General features: G+C 44.7%; 1 protein-coding gene across 1 annotated transcript in view; it reads right to left on the bottom strand.

The window, feature by feature from the left end:
* Window positions 1-16,139, bottom strand: part of LOC126536904 (cell adhesion molecule Dscam1-like) — a 333,560-nt gene that overhangs the window by 95,277 nt on the left and 222,144 nt on the right. The window contains exons 5-6 of the mRNA XM_050183951.2: window positions 15,297-15,443; window positions 14,433-14,553 (exon numbers count right to left, since the gene is read on the bottom strand). Coding sequence (XP_050039908.1) covers window positions 14,433-14,553; window positions 15,297-15,443 — 268 coding nt within the window. The remainder of the gene's footprint in view (window positions 1-14,432; window positions 14,554-15,296; window positions 15,444-16,139) is intronic.

The raw sequence follows: 16,139 nt of genomic DNA, 5'->3' as shown, positions 1-16,139 counted from the left end.
ATGGATGGATGGATGGATGGATGGATAGATAGATAGATAGATAGATAGATTATACACTATAAGCGTACCAGTACACTATAAGAGTACACTATAAGCGTACCAGCGTTCCTGCTGGGCAACTACGTGCACGCACTCAACTCGTGAGTCGTATAACGATATTCTCGAGGGGTGCGCCGACTAAAAAAAGGTAAGTATTTCGAACCCCAATCGCTTATGTATTCAGCATCAATTTCGCACCCCACATGCTTGAACCTTTCCGTGCCGAACCAGTAACCGTTGTTATTATTTTTTTCGGTTCAGGTTCGCTTGGGGTTCAGGCACGCACTAAGAATATCGGTTCGGGTCTCGTGGACAACTTGGTAATAACACCACCTCAGGAATTCAAGCGCAACGCTAAACATTGTTATCGCTGTCATTGCTTCGCGCTCCGGGTGAATCAGGCAACACTTTATGAATACCACCAAAGAAAAACACAGGCAAAAACAATTCGCCCACACAAGTGTGTACATCATGAGCACTGGTGCAGCCAAAAATTTTTTTCTGGAAGGAAGGAGGGGGCTGGGGGGCACTCAGTTGACCGGAGACGAGGATGGAGAGAAAGACGGGAAGGGGGCTGGTAAGGCCGCGCGCTAAAGCAAAAATTTCGGGGAGGGTCACGTGCTTGGTGTGCCACCTCCTGGCTACGGCAGCGACCACGAGTGACGATGTTGTTTGTTTTCAAACTTGCTGAAGACACTGACAGTTCACTTGAAACTGTAACCTTTAATTCCGAATCCACATGTGTACGAGTTCGATAAACTTGAAGCAATATGGTCAAGGGTGAAACTTAATTAATCGTCCAGGCAGCAGTATCTTTTGCTTTGTTCACCGTGAACGAGTCCCGCTCACTTTTTCATCCCACAACCTACTGGTGAGTTTGCTTATCGATGTCTATTATTTTGTCGTTTATATATTGACAGGGTATATGTTCACATCAAGAGAAAAATTGAGCTCGGCAGGCCATGTAATGCGTGGGACAGATAACCGGTGGACCATAGAAGTTACAAAATGGGTGTCAAGGGGAGAGAAGCGCAGTCGAGGATGACCAAAATTATGGCGGTAGGGGGGGGGGGGAGTAAAATTAAGAAATTTGGAGGCATAAGTTAGAGTGAGCTAGCGAAAGATAAGGGTTAGGTGGTGCTTGTCTAGGTTTAATTGAAGGTTTACTTGAAGTTAGAGTTGTGACGAAAATTCATTTTCGCAAAAACATGTTTTCTCATCCAATGTTTTCTTCGTGTAGAAGGCACAATAAATACTTTTATTATTTTATTCAACATAGAACCTACAAGTGAAACATCGACGAAGTAAAGGAAAAAGGGGAAATTTCTTGCGGTTTCGCAGAAAGGAACTTGAAAGGTAAAGGCCTCAAAGCTAATACTAGCCGTACCAAAAATATTTTCTTTGATACACACAGGCTTATTATCACGCGTGTGCAAGTTGTGTTTCATCAAGTGGACTTTCCCGTCGTTAAGGGTTACTGACGTTGGAAGCTTGTCGGATATTGCGCCGGCTTGAAGTAAATTCGCAAACAAAGCAACAATTTCAAAAAAGAAAAAATCTGCTGTGTATAGAAAAGAATTGATTCGGGCCCGAAGAGAGAACGACTGACGGAGACAAACACCTGACGATACTCGTTCTTTTCTGGAAGCATTTCAGATTGATATATCCTCTCACTTGACGTGGCAAGCTCGAGCTCCATAGCTTCCGATTTCATTTCGTATGTTGTCACTGCTGTGACGTGCCGTACTGTCCTTTGACTTAACTATATTTGTATTTGCTATGGCCCTTATCTTATTGTTCATTTCGTTCTCATTAAGTGCTGATCTGGCTGTGGAGAGTTATCGCTGCATGTACGACTTGAAATTTGCGCTATAGTATAAGTGACTGTCTCTTCGTGCTAATTCTGCGGTTATCACTCCTGCATTCTTTATTTATTCATTAAATTTGTTTATTTGTTACGCTTTCTTTTTTTAATTTTCTTCCCCTATAAAAATAAAGAGATATTTTAAGATTTATCCAATATTTTTCCGCTGCCGATAGAGGGCTTGAAGTGAAGGCTAAGGTGACCCTCTAAAAGACCAATAAAGACCCTCTAAAATTGGAATGCAGCCTGGGAAATCATTGCTTGTCTTTTGTTTCAGCGTATACGTTCCTTGGCCTTGTGATTGCATCTGATTCAAGATAGAACTAACATGTATCATACATTGAAAAAAAGAAGGCTTTGGGAAAGCTAGGATACTTAAGACGGGCACTACCTGAGGCAACCCACGAAATTAAACCACTTGCCTATAAAACGTACCTAATGCCAGCACTAGATTGTGCGTCGGCTGTCTGGGGCCCAGACACACAAGTTAGCATAGATAAACTTGAATCTGCACACAGGAAAGCTGCCATGTATATTTAAGGCATACCACCGTGACACATCTCCAACAGCTCTTTTGGAAAACGTAAAATTGGAATCGTTAGAATTGAGACGGTATCCTGAAAGATTGAAGCTATTCTATCTTATATGTAATGACAAGTTAGCAACAGAGAAATGTAACTGCATCAAACCAATCTTGCGCCACGATACGCATTCATCTCACACTAAAAAACTTACTGAACACCTTTGCCATACCAACATATACAGGTATATTCCTTCTTTCATCGTACGATTAACGACTGGAATAATTTGCCGCCCTAGGTTCTCGAAAGCGCAAGTCTGAAATCGTTCGTTCGCGCATCGCCTGTAGTGTCTTACTGACAATTATATTTTGATTTAATTTTAGAATGTACTTCGTTCTGACGCCCATGCACCCAGAGTGACTGCTTTAATTCCTCTGTAACGTGTTGTCGCTTTTGTAATTAAATATGCTCGCGTGTACTAATGTTACTGCTCTCCACATTATTCGCATTGTGGGTGGCATCTAGCGTCGCTTTTGACTGCGAGGATAACTGACGTTGTTAGACGTTATGCTTTTGTACGGTATGTGTATCTGTTGGGCCATTCTTATTACGTTACATAAGTGGTAGTCGCTACTCCTGTGGTGCTTATGTTTCTTTTGATTTATGTATCATTCGGGGTTTCATTCTATACGATTAATAATTTTTTTACTGTAGTAAGGTGAGCTCTACATTTCATTCTGTTTCTGTTCACTTTTTCTGTGTTAATTCCAATATAACACTCACCCCTGCCTAGAGCCTGACATTCAGACTGGCAGTATTTTCTTAAATAAATTAAATAAATAAAAAGAAATAAACCATAAGCATGTACATTATGAAGCCATTGCGATGATCAACGAAGCTGTCACCGGTTTGTCACCGGTTTGTGTTACATAGCTTTTTTGGTGCTTTTCCGCCGTTTCGCACATCGGGAAGTGATAATTTGCCTTTCGCGAGCACAAGAAATGTAAAGAAGACTTCAGCAATACGGTCTACAGAATTCTTCTTCTTTAATTACACGCGTAGTGAATTACAAGCGCCATATAAAGAACACGTATCTTTTATATGGTCGACACCGACTTCAATGCTTGCGCGCGAGCACTTAATTGATGCCTGAGTTCCGTGAAATGAAACGACAGGATACGTCACATGCTGGACCAAAATGTTGGGCTGTCATCGTCTGGGGCAAATTGACGTCAGTCGGGGCAATGCGAGCACATGTCCTTCTTGGAGGCTTAAAATGTGAAACGGAACTTTAGCGTCTGGCAGCGGTGGCAGGCACAAGAGACTAAGCGCAGAAAACTAACCGAGAAAATGACGTTGATGTGAAACACTGGTTTCGGTGGCTCGGCCTATGAAATGTGAGGGATGGCTTGATATATTGATACGGTGATGTATATACATACGGACTAATACAAGCTGTTGCAGATTCTTGTTATGGCTTTTATTTTAGATAAAGAACCGAGAATTCCTACCCAAAATTTTGTTTTAAGCGAGCGTTTTCACCGGACTGTCTTTCTTGCAGACAGCGTTTGGTGAGGCGATGGAGCCTGCATATGAAATGTCAAGGACTCGCAGATGTCGTGTCATTCATCTAACATTCATGGCGTAAAGCTTCCAAGCGTTTAATACAAAAGCTCGACTACAGCAGAGTCAGTACGGGCTCTATGACAGTTGTCGACATAAAGAAATGTAATATTATAAACATCTGAAAGCTGAAATTATGCCGCAATGACACACCTAAGTAGAACATTCTGTTTCTTTTTTCTCTAGCTTTGCCATGGAAGAAGGTGAAAGTGTTAATGAAAAAAAACTCACCGACGATTACAATACTACCTAATGCGAAATTTGAGTGCAGCTCTATACGTGTTTTAATTTCGCGATATATTGGCTGCAGCTCCGACAACCTGTCTCGTGCGTCACGTCACAAACACAGCGAAGCGTGGCGCGACTGCCTCGCAACACTGGTGGTGGTGGTGGTAAACTTTATTGTACGGGGGAAGGGTAAAGGGGGACGTGGGTTGAGGGATCGGGCTCAAGTAAGGCCCTGGGCCTGCTTGGCCTTCTCCGGACATTCCACCAGTTCAAGCTGTCGGTCGACATCCCCGTAACTTGCGATCGCGAGAAGCAGCGCGTGGGTGACGCGTGGGCGCGACTCACAGCAGCCGCCGCCGACATCCCAGACGACGCGTGCTATTCTGGCGCCATCTCGTAGCCAACGTCACCACACTACGCGTTTCTTCTCACGCTTTCGCCATACCCTCCTCCTCCGCTTTCCGCCTCACGATTCCGCTGCATGCTCCTCCTCTGTTTTCTTCCTCGCGCCTTTCATCCCCCGCTGCGCTCCGCGTTCGCTCTTTCATCATTCGCTGCGCTCGTTGGCTCGGTTACACCGACACCGACGCCGACGCTCGCCGCAGGAACGGGCGCCTAAGCGCTGCGCTCTAAAACAGTTTGTTTTAAGACATAAAGAGCTAGGCTTCTTTTTTTTTGCCCGTGACGCTATCAAGGTCACAATCAAGAGCGGCGAATACAGATTTGTTTTGCATGAAATCGCTGAATGGCCTCCACAAAACGTGTGCACTACATTCTGCCTGTGTCATAAGCATCACGCGCCTGAGACACATGCGGAACTCGCGCAGAAGAGAGAAGAAAAACATGAAATAACAGCAACGTCGGGTTCTTATGAGTCATGATGACCACGCGGGTAATATTTATTTTATTGCCATGAGGAATCATCTGCATTGTTTACTTAGATACGTTTACTTAGATACTTACTAGATACGTAGTGACTAAGCCAATATTACACACTTGGTCGGATCACTGCCTCCACAGAGGAAAAATTAGAAAGAAAGAAGAAAGAAAAGCAAATCAGACAAATTACAAATATTGGCGGAAATGACCAATGGCGGCTGAGTTCATTGAAAGCTATACCTACATTGTCAGTGAAGCTGGCTGAACGGCTATGAGTGTCTGTGGCTAAGCTTGAAACAACAATAACAACACTTTATTGGTGTTTCTTACAAACTATAGTTATAGGTAACGGCGTGTGGTGCAAATACCCATGTGCTTCAGTGTTCAGAAACATTAGAAAATTCTTCAAGCTGTTGCTTTCTTTTCTCTTTTTGTCGCCAGTCCTGGTGACTGCCATAAAATGTGTGCAGATGCCTTCAATCACCGATGTTTTAGGAAGTCGCACATACGAAGGTAAGGCATAAAAATTATTATGAAAAAGAAGGAAGGAAGGAAGGAAAAAGTGGAGAAGGAAGGCAGGGAGGTTAACCAGTTTTGCCTAACCGGTTTGCTACCCTACACATGGGAGGGGGATGGGGGGGATGAAAGATGGGGAGAAGAGATAGAGGGCACATAACACGGCACACACATCGTTGGTTACAGTCTGTCACTCTTGTGTGGTACGTGACATCACTGTCACAGTCGCTTGTCCAGGCCCGTATCCTTCATAAACCGAAGTAGTCCCTTCGTCGCCTTCAGCTGCGATGTCTTCAGTCGGCGATATGTGAAAATGGTTGCAACTGACAATGGTCTACTGTCAAGGTGCGCTAGAACGGACGCCATGGACTGTCTCTGAACATTATATTCAGGACAGTCGCACAGAATGTGTTCCAGCGTCTCCTCGCAAAGACAGGCATTGCAGAGAGCGTTGTCGGCCATTCCAATGCGAAACGAGTAAGATTTCGTGAAGGCCACCCCTAGCCATAAGCGATAAAGCAGGGTGGCCTCACTTCGGCGGAGTCCGGTTGGCATACAGAGATGCATCAAGGAGGGCAGGTCGTGTTGATGATCGCTGCGGTTGGTCTGGCTGCTTGGTGTGCACCATAGAGAGAGCGTGATCTCCTGTGCAAGCACTTGAAGTCTGCTGGCTGCGTCGGAACGTGAAAGTGGTATGGCCTCTTCCTGTGTGTCTTCAAGAGCTGTCCTAGCGGCTTTATCGGCGTCTTCATTTCCGATGACGCCGCAGTGACTTGGCAGCCACTGAAACGTCACGTGATGTCCTTTCTCATGTGATGTATGAAGTAGGCATCTAATATCGAATACGAGCTGTTCAGATGGCCCACGACGCAGAGCTGATAGTACAGATTGTAGGGCTGCCTTTGAGTCGCTGAAAATTGACCATTGTCGAGGTGGTTCCCGATTGACAAAACAAAGTGCAGCTCGAAGAGCAGCTAGTTCCGCAGATGTAGATGTCGTTGGGTGGTCAGTCCTAAAGCTGATGGTAATACCTCTTTCTGGGACGACTGCAGCACCGGACGAACACTGGATGTTTGTGGAACCGTCAGTATAAATATGTGCACTGTCTGCGTACCTCTCGTGCAGAAGAAGCAGAGACAGTTGTTTCAGCACAGGCGACGACAGCTCAGACTTTTTCCCGATTCCTGGCACGTTGAGATGGACTGTGGGGCTGACAAGGCACCAAGGGGGCATCGATGGTTTAGATGCAGCGGTGAAGCCCGAGGGAAGTTTGTCGTTGTACTTGACAATAGTTTTTGAGAATGATGCTTGGTGCCTGTCTGAAGGTAGTGTTGCAAGGTGGTGATAGGGGGCCCGTGCCAAATGTCTGATATGCGTTCTCAGGGTTTCCACCGTGATGTGAGTCTGCATTGGATGGTCCCGAGCAATCGCAATAGTTGCCTCAGTTGACGTGCATCTCGGCAAACCAAGACAAACTCTGAGTGCTTGAGCTTGCGCTGCTATGTCCCTGTGACCCTATGTGCTAATGAAGCTGCTATTATGTGTAGATGACAGGTTAGAAGAAGTCTGACACGTGTTCCCCGTCTTCCATCTTCCCCTACGCACATATATCTCTTCTAAAGATAAAGAAGAAGAAGAAAGTAGAACAATGTCGTGAGATATAAACTGCACTGCAGTGCCTGATGAAACTCCTCGTATCGATTAGAAGATGGCTGTAAGGACTGGCCATAAGAGACAAGAGAAAAATCACTTACCGCGATAAAAAGTGCGTTGCCATGTCCCCTCATACAGCAGTACGTTAGTTGGTCGGCCCCAGGGCCAGTGTTATGTTCGGTACCAAACGACAGTGGAGATATAGATAACAAAAAAAAGAAAGAAAAACGACCCCAGTAGGTAAGTCGACAAGGGGCGCGAATCAGGTAACTGTGTGCGGGAGTCATATTTTCTAGGGCTTTGTGAAACAGCTCTCAACCCGAGCAGAAAGAGACATCACATGCCAGGACATATTGTAAGTAACTACTGTGTCCCAAATGTAGTGCTAAATGTATTCATGAAATTACACAGGCCACGCTGTAGAAGCCCAGCATTGACACCCAGCAGTGCCATAGGGCACCTGTTGGACGTCCAGTGCTGCAATGCTTTCAGTTGGATGAGAAACAACGTTGGAGTCGGCGACGTGGCCGAAGCAGGCCGCCGACCGATACGCCAACAGTCGTCGCTGCACCGCTGAAAGTTAAATACAGAAAGGCTCACGTGGTTGGAATGAGGCACACTTTAAGATATCGCAGGTTGGCGCAAAATTAACCTGAAGCCCTCACATATGTCGTATCAGGAAATCTAACCGCATCAGGCACCAAATAATTATGTTACCAGAGTCTTGTGTGGTGTATTTTCGTCAATGAGAGCACTTGCACATGTTTCAACCACATAGCATACGCCAGAGCGAAATTTCAGAACGCACCTGGAAACTCGAGGAAATTTTACTCTATAGAGTAAAATTTCCTCGATCTTATCTTTCGCAGAGAGATCAGCAGGGTTCCCAGGTGCTAGCCTATTCCCAGTTTTAACGCGTTCTAACATTATATTTTGGTGTTGAATTCTGGTAAAATATTTCGTAATACATATGTAACTGCCACCAAAAGAGGCATCGCTTATGTAACCACGTTATTTTCCCGTTGAAATGCATAACGCAGTGTTTACTGCGCATTGTTTGTTTCTCTAACCTAATAATAGAACTATCATGTTGTGGATGCAGCTGGCGAAATCAAAGGCGTCGCTTCAGGCACTGCTTCAAAATTTCGCCGAACTCTTGTCTACAAGCGCCAAGTGGTAAAGTAGAAGTCCGCCTCTCTATGTGGCGCTGTTGATATCACGATAGCAAGCCTCACTTGTTTGTATGAAACTGCGCGACCGCGTGCCTGGAGATAACACAGACAACGTCGTCAACTTCGAATTTATTTCTTACAATGGTCGCCGAGAAGGCTCCTCATGCGATTCGGGAAAATATCCGCGTAGCTCTAAAGTCAGGCGGAGAGGAATAAAAATAAAAGTGCGAATCCTAACAAGGCAATAATCAAAAACCCTGCTTTCTATAGCCCAATTTAGCCGGCTTACAGTATAACCTTCAAAGAAATCGCTTTCTTCGTAGGCATCTGATGCCGAGAAAGAGCAAAAAGCACCTTTGTCCCATCAACGCCCATATCCTGCTCTTCTCTGCTTCCCGAGAATGCTTCCGATTCGAATTTAAGCGAGAAGCCTCTAACGACAAGCAAAACTAAAAAGAAAGAACGAGCGAAGAAGATAAATTCCCCGCTGTAAGCTAAAAAGATAGAAAAAAAGATATCGCCGCGAAGGAAGGGCGTAACAAACGACAACGTCAGAAAGGTTTCTCGCCCTTTGAAGTGGTCAGCGGGCGCGCCAGCTTCGAGAATGACCTCTCGACGCCGCCCGTCGTAGTGGTGGTCGTATAGTCGTAGCCGCCTCACGCGCGCAACGATTGAAAGGAAATTGGAAAGCCGGAGGCTGAAGGAGGGCACCACCGCGAATGCGCCCCGGGCATAACAACCCCCGGGCCGCGGCCCGGCGTCCGTGGCGTCGACACCGCGGTCGCGGTGGTGGCCGGCGCGCTGGTGATAAATTGAAACTGGCCGAACCTGCTGCAGCTTCCTTTCTGACCGCCCTGGCATGCGCCCGCACCCTTGACTCTCATCGCGTCATCCGCTTCCCCAATTTTCCCTAACCCCCTTCCCCTTCCCGGTCCTTCCTTTCTAACCCCGATATCTTCTCGGTTCGGGCTACGCCGTGGGCGGCGGCGTGGCCCGCGTCCAATATAGGTATTCCTCACACGTCCTCTCGCCGCGAGAAGGGGGCCAGCCCTTTCTGCATGCTTCTCCATAAATCACGCAGTCGGACCAACTTTCTACGGCGTGCGCGTGGCCACTCTCCTAGCTTTCCTTTCCTTTATTTCTTTTTCACCTTCTCAATTCTTTTCATACCTCCACAAATGTATACCTCCCCTCATTCCTTTTCTTCTTCTTTTTTCTTTCACCACTGTTGTGCATAGTTTTGATTTCCATCTAAGCGTTGCTTCGCTTGCAGAGTTTTTCTTGTAGGCGTAGTTTTTTATTCGTGTCTCGATCTCGATTACGTGCCTGGCGTTAAGAAGAAAAATAAAACACACGAAAGATTAGAGGAAGGAAGAGCAAAAACCGGAAAAGACGAGCTCGTTAGAAAACCCGTCTCCGTTCCTGCGGAATAGAGAATAATTAATCGAACTTGGTCGCGGGGAAGCGCTTCGCGTCGTTAGACGGCGCGCACGGTTCTAGTCCAGCAGCAACACCAGACAAGCGGCTTAGCTGCCTAACTACTGTTATTCCTCTTATTTTTGTTATTTTTGTTTCCTCAGCTTCTCTTCGCGCACATCTGTGGGCTCTCTTGTCTCAAGGATCCGTGAAGGAGGAAAGAAGATAATGGCGCCATTTAGGGCGGACAATTTTAGAGTGCATTTTGCTGGTTGATTAATAACACAACGAGAAAAATTGTATAAAAAATAAACTAAAGGTACGATTACTAGAGAGCCCCTAAGACGAGCGACCGGTGTTTTGGTTAGCGTTAGCAGTTGCCAGAAATGGGTGTTTCAGCTTTAGAATGCCGTGTGCTTGCTTGCATATGAGCGCGCGTGTTAGTGTGAGTGTGAGTGTGAGTGTGAGTGTGAGTGTGAGTGTGCGTGTGCGTGTGCGTGTGCGTGTGCGTGTGCGTGTGCGTGTGTGCGTGTGCGTGTGCGTGTGCGTGTGTGTGTGTGTGTGTGTGTGTGTGTGTGTGTGTGTGTGTGTTTGTGTGTGCGTGCGCGCGCGCGTGTTTGAGGTCGGTCGGGATTAACGAAAAGGCACCAGCACGTCCGCAATTCACACTTAGATGAAGAAAAGAATACATTTGCGTTCTTCTGCTTGTGCAAGGTATGCTGTACAATGACTGCAATGACATGATTAAATGGCTTAACGCCTTCTTAATAGGGGGAATGCGCCAAGACAAAAACCTACCGTATAGTAACTTAAGCCTTCATTAAGGTCTGTACAAAAACTGACGGTGACAATACCGACGGGAAAACAGTCGTATTAATATTGTAATACCATCACATCTCTTATGAACAATGACAATGACAAGAAAATCTAGAGTGTTGAAATTACAGCAATGAACTTAAATTTGACAGAAGATATTGATCGTATACGTGACAGAAAATAATAGCATAGGAAGCCAACAAACAAGGACACCACATTACGCACGCGATGCTCTACCAATTGAGCTACCGCGACTTCGCACGCGTAATGCGAGGACGTAGGATCGTTCCCCATCTGCGGCAACTTGTTTTTTCATCCACTTTCATTTCCATTAATTTATCATTTCTTTAATTCAAGTAGCAATTGCACAAGTAATTTCCCCTATGTTGTCCTTGGTGTCTTTGTTAGCGTCTCATGCTATGATTAATAAATATCGGGCCCCTGGGCTAACCGTATTTCGTCTCGTTCGTGACAGAAAATAATGTGAATGTGAACCCAAAGTGATATGAAGCAAAATGCAATCTAAAAGGTGCTTACAGGTGGGTGGCAGTAACGAAATTGGGCTTTAGCAAATGAAACCAAACTGTGTTTGACGGTAGGATATTTGCGTCAGCGCAATTAGTCTTGTTCCTTTTGAGGTTGTTTGTAACATAAATTATACAAACAAGAAGCTCGAATATCAGAAACTAGATTCGATCAGGTTAACGTTGTTTTGTTATGAGACAAAATGTTTAAATAATTGTTTGCTTGCATGAATATTTAGAAGAAAAGACAACATCCATAACCACGATCCAGCAATGGCTTGGAACTATGCCCTAAATAAGCGATTTTTCGTGGAACTTTTCAGACGTACGGATAGCAGTAAATGCTGTTGTTCCCGTACACTTTTCATGTTTATTTTAAAGCTTCAATTGATTTTTTTTTCATTGAATATCAGCTCATCTCACCGTCTATGTTCGTGCTGACTCCAAAAGTAAGTCTTCTGCCTGGCATACTTTAATTATTCCCTTTTTCTTTATAGCAGCCCTCCTTTTTTCCCTGTAAAATTATTTCAGCACTTTGAGACGTCTCATATCGCCACTTCGTATAAAAACTGAGGTCACCTGTTTTTACAGTACGGGCTTTTTCTGTTGGCTGTCTTTTCTTACAGAGAGGAAAATTTCGCTATAGCTATGAAACGAACATTGGACGGCGCTGAAGGCACCGAAATTGATAGCACTAAAAATATAGCTATCGTGCGAGCATGCTTCAGTGATCCTTTTCTCAGTACAAAACCTTTCTCTTGTTTCTTTTTCAATGTATTTTATTCTCACTTCAAGTTTAAGCGGAACCCGTTGTTATATACTGCAAGGGTATTGGAAAATTTTCTTTTCTCTTTCTAGAAATAGGAAAGCGGACACCGATGCCTCCAGCCCAATCTGTGGGTGCAGACCTTCAAATTCGTAGACGATCGCGAAAGGAAAGCTTCCCTTAATAACGTTACCGAGAGTGACCTCCCTGGCGTTTCTTTTTTACTTGTTTCGGCTTGTCAGAATGTTGCTCTGAAAAAGATTTCAATGCTGTCAGGCGTGGCTGCTTATACGTAGTTGGGCGCACGTGGAGAAGTTTCACAAGAGAAAATTTCTCCCTTTTCTAATGCGGTGACCTCTCTCGGGATTGGCGCAGAGAACTATAATCCCGTTCTTAGGTCAGCCGCGAAGGTATTGACATTGTAATATCAGGTTCCTTTACCTTTCTCTTATTAAAGACCCTTTGATTACAAAATTGCGGGCTGTCAGACTGTCCATTTAATATTAAAGTAAACCTCTATGATTGCGGAAACGAATGTGCTCGCGAAGATCGAGCTTGCATAATTATATAATTTTAACTGCACTCTTTTTGAGTGACTGTTTCATTATCTTCGTGTTTTTCTCCCACGAATGAGAAGTCTCCCAACGAGGAACCAGAGGTCCCTGTTATTTCTGTTACACAGGCGAGCAAATTCTTTAACATTGTACCTAATTTACTGCGACAATGTTTAAGAGTTTGGGTCCTGGGCTGCAGGATGTTTTCCTGTTTTCAGTATGGTAAAGACGAAGTTTTACAGCGAAGCTGTATATAGCTAGGGTTCCATGTATTTTTCGTATTTGTGCGTCGATAAAAAAACTGAGCTTGGGCCCATCCCAGAGATAATGCAATACTGAACCGACCTGTGGTGGAGGGGAAGCAGGCTTCAAAAGTACTCCGCCCCAATAATAACAATAATAAATAATAATAAATGAAATATATAAATCAAGGTTCATTGTTTCAAGTCGCTGAGCATACTGGAATTGTATGTGAACAGCACATACACTCACCAGCAGGAGGCATTGCCGTTTACGCGGAGGACAAAATTTATGTGCAACCATACACCGTTGACTCGCAAGGGGACACTTCCACCGACTGTGGCGATGTCTATGCCGTACAAACGAAGATGGAAGGGTGATATGCACTGTGTATGCATCTCTAGGCACACACAAGTGTGATATCGAGAAATGCATGACCACACACTTTGCATGCGTTAGCCGTGATGACACAACCTCTGTGATCATCGTTGAAGACTTCAATGTGGACCTTTGAAAACCAGGCAAGAAAGGGCTCACTTACTCTGTAATAGAAGACTTTGATTTGAAGTGCCACACCAATCCAAGTCACTCAACTACTCAACAACGATCGTGTGTCGATATAACATTGTCAAAAATCTGTCTAAAGTTGTAACCGAACCAATCAGTGTATATCACAGTATTCACAGAGTTATCGTCACTACTATCATCAAATGGTGAAAAGTAGCATATGTACCCTTGTCTAACTCTGTGTGATATGCTAGAGCTTCGTTGGTCATCCACCGTCACAGAGTGAATGACTCCTCACTTATTTTTTTTTTCCGTGAGACGATGTCACTCAATGTTTCTTCTTTGACTGTTGTTATTTTCATAAATTTTTTGTCATTACTGCTTTTCATAATTTCCAGCCAATCCCATTCGTGAGTATGAGCCACTAATTGAGGTCACAGGAAGTGCAATGGCGGTGGACCTTTTCACAGCCTGCTCCTCTCGCGGTACACGAGTGGAGAGATCGCTGAAGTGAGCTAATATTTATTTTGCTTATAATCTGCAGGTATATTTAAAACTGAAGTATGGTCATTCAGCCATAGTTCTTAAAGCAGTGGGTGGTGGGCCTTGAGCAAGCTTTGTTTCTACAGTCCTACGAGGCAAGATATACCGTCAACTATGGCTTGCCTGTAATAAGCGGGGTTTAATGTGAGTCGCGAGCGTTGCTGCCTGCCTGTAATTCCTCGTTCGAACATTCTTCAGAGCCACACAAGAATTCGAAAGTAAATAAAAAAATGATGAAATTTTTTTGCGTGCTGTAAATCTCGACTTTATTTTTTAACGAAAGCGTCATACACTCTCAGGACATGTCCTCAGTGTGAGAGGATTTATTACGCCGTATTGAGAGCAGTTACATTTATTTCACCATACCCATACCATCTTAAGTGCGCCAGTTGGGGGCGATATACGGGTGAGGTTATGTCAGACACGGAAAATTCGTGCGAGTTCCGTGAATTCGTTGGACTAAATGACAGCTAGGAGTGCTACGATTCAGACAAGCGACATCTAGAGAAGAGAACTCATGCCCACTGGGCGCCTTGGCAGAGACTGTAATACCGCGTGAGCCTCCACTTACCGGTAAGATGGAATTGGATAGCCCTGAGCTGCACAGGCCAGTTCAACAGCGTCTTGTCCCTCGACAGCATGGACAAAAGGGTGGCTGTCGGTGATCTTGGGAGATGCAGCTCCCTGAGGTTCTGCAGCATTGAAGGGGACAAGTTAAACCGAAATAATTAAAGACCTGTTTCAAGGTGACACTTCAGGTAATAATATGAAAATTTCAAATGTACGCCAACACGTTATAGACACTTCACAATTTCAGCTAAACAATAAAAAATATATTTAACAGCAAAGATATCTGACGCATTTTTTTTTCGAGCGACCACTCGCTTTTTGTAGTACCAAATACTTCCGACGTACATTTTTTAATATACTAAGCAAGGTTGCATTGACGAAATCACTTCATAGCTTCCTAGTTTAAGTAATCATTCTTTTCTACTTTTTGTGATGTCGAAATTTCTTGCGCTAACTTTATTTGGGCGTACCTTATAGAGCTGAGACAATTCAATATAGCAGATTCGCTTGTTTGTCCAGTGTGTCATTATTGGAAAGCACAAACTGCAAGCTCATGGCAAAGGTCGAATATCTTTCGCTTCAAATTGCGCTGTGAATACAAGCGGTCGCGGGAAACACTCGAATACTCCACCCTTTCGAAACACGCGAAGGGGTAAGGCAGCACTGAATTGCCCGCCACTGAGATGCTTAGCGTGGCCCAGTTTCTGCACTCACATCAGTGTCGAAGGCGAGGGATAATAGAACTTTCCCTCCCTCCCCTCGCCCCTCGTGCAACGTTCGGCCCTTATTAAGGCTTTCGAGTCACGGTACAGTTGGGTAGAGATTATAAAAATGTTCGCGCCGTCTGGCAGAAAACGACATTTACCTTGAATTATGAGCCTGCCTGACGAGGCACTCGTCACGACCTCGTTCGTGAGCTTGTGCCTCGTTTTGCAGCGATAGCTCCGCAGGCGATCTCCGGACTCCACGTGACGGACGTAAAGCTCCCCGCTGGGCAAGATGCTGTACCGGCCTGCAACGGGTGCCATGATCCACGTAAGAAGACTGCATCGCTCGAAGGACTCCTCTGAGGAAAATCATTCTACGTGCCCCGAGACACGGGCAAATGCGACGTGATGATGTTCGTTATACGTTCAGGAGTGAAGTTCCTACTGGTGCTGTGCTAACAAGAGAGTAATCGGAGACACGTGATACACGTAAAACGCCGTTGTAATAGCTAAACTACAGCTGTTAACGCAAAGCCGCCGGACCAATTAGGTCACTTTGGAATAATAAGCAGTGAATTATTCAAGTAAAAAGGCGGGCTGGCTAAGTTTAACCTTTGTGGCTTGCACTCAGGAAGCCCCAAGCACAAGACACGAAAACGGCACATTTGAACTTATTGTGTACTGCACTTCTTAAATGTGATGCAATAGATACGCTATACGCCCAAGTCGCCAAAATGTGCTGAGTGGTGAAGTTGTAAGGAGGTGCGCTTTTATTAAAGCATATGTTAGTTCTCTTTAGTAAAAAAACCAAACATTCACAAGGTATCTTTTATGCGGGATGACGTAAACTATTCTCTCATAAACAGATGCTGTTGAATAGTGTAGAACTGCAAGGGAGCTCAAGTATCAAGTGAGGAACGTCGAGATGCTTAAAAACATGTCTAAGCTAAACCGATTTAAACAATCAGTCACGGAATTTTAATACGAAAAATGTAGGATAG

This window comes from Dermacentor andersoni, chromosome 4, assembly GCF_023375885.2.
Source record: "Dermacentor andersoni chromosome 4, qqDerAnde1_hic_scaffold, whole genome shotgun sequence".
Taxonomy (NCBI): domain Eukaryota; kingdom Metazoa; phylum Arthropoda; class Arachnida; order Ixodida; family Ixodidae; genus Dermacentor; species Dermacentor andersoni.
The sequence above is the reverse complement of the archived record's forward strand: the minus strand, read 5'-3'. Positions and strand labels throughout refer to the sequence as shown.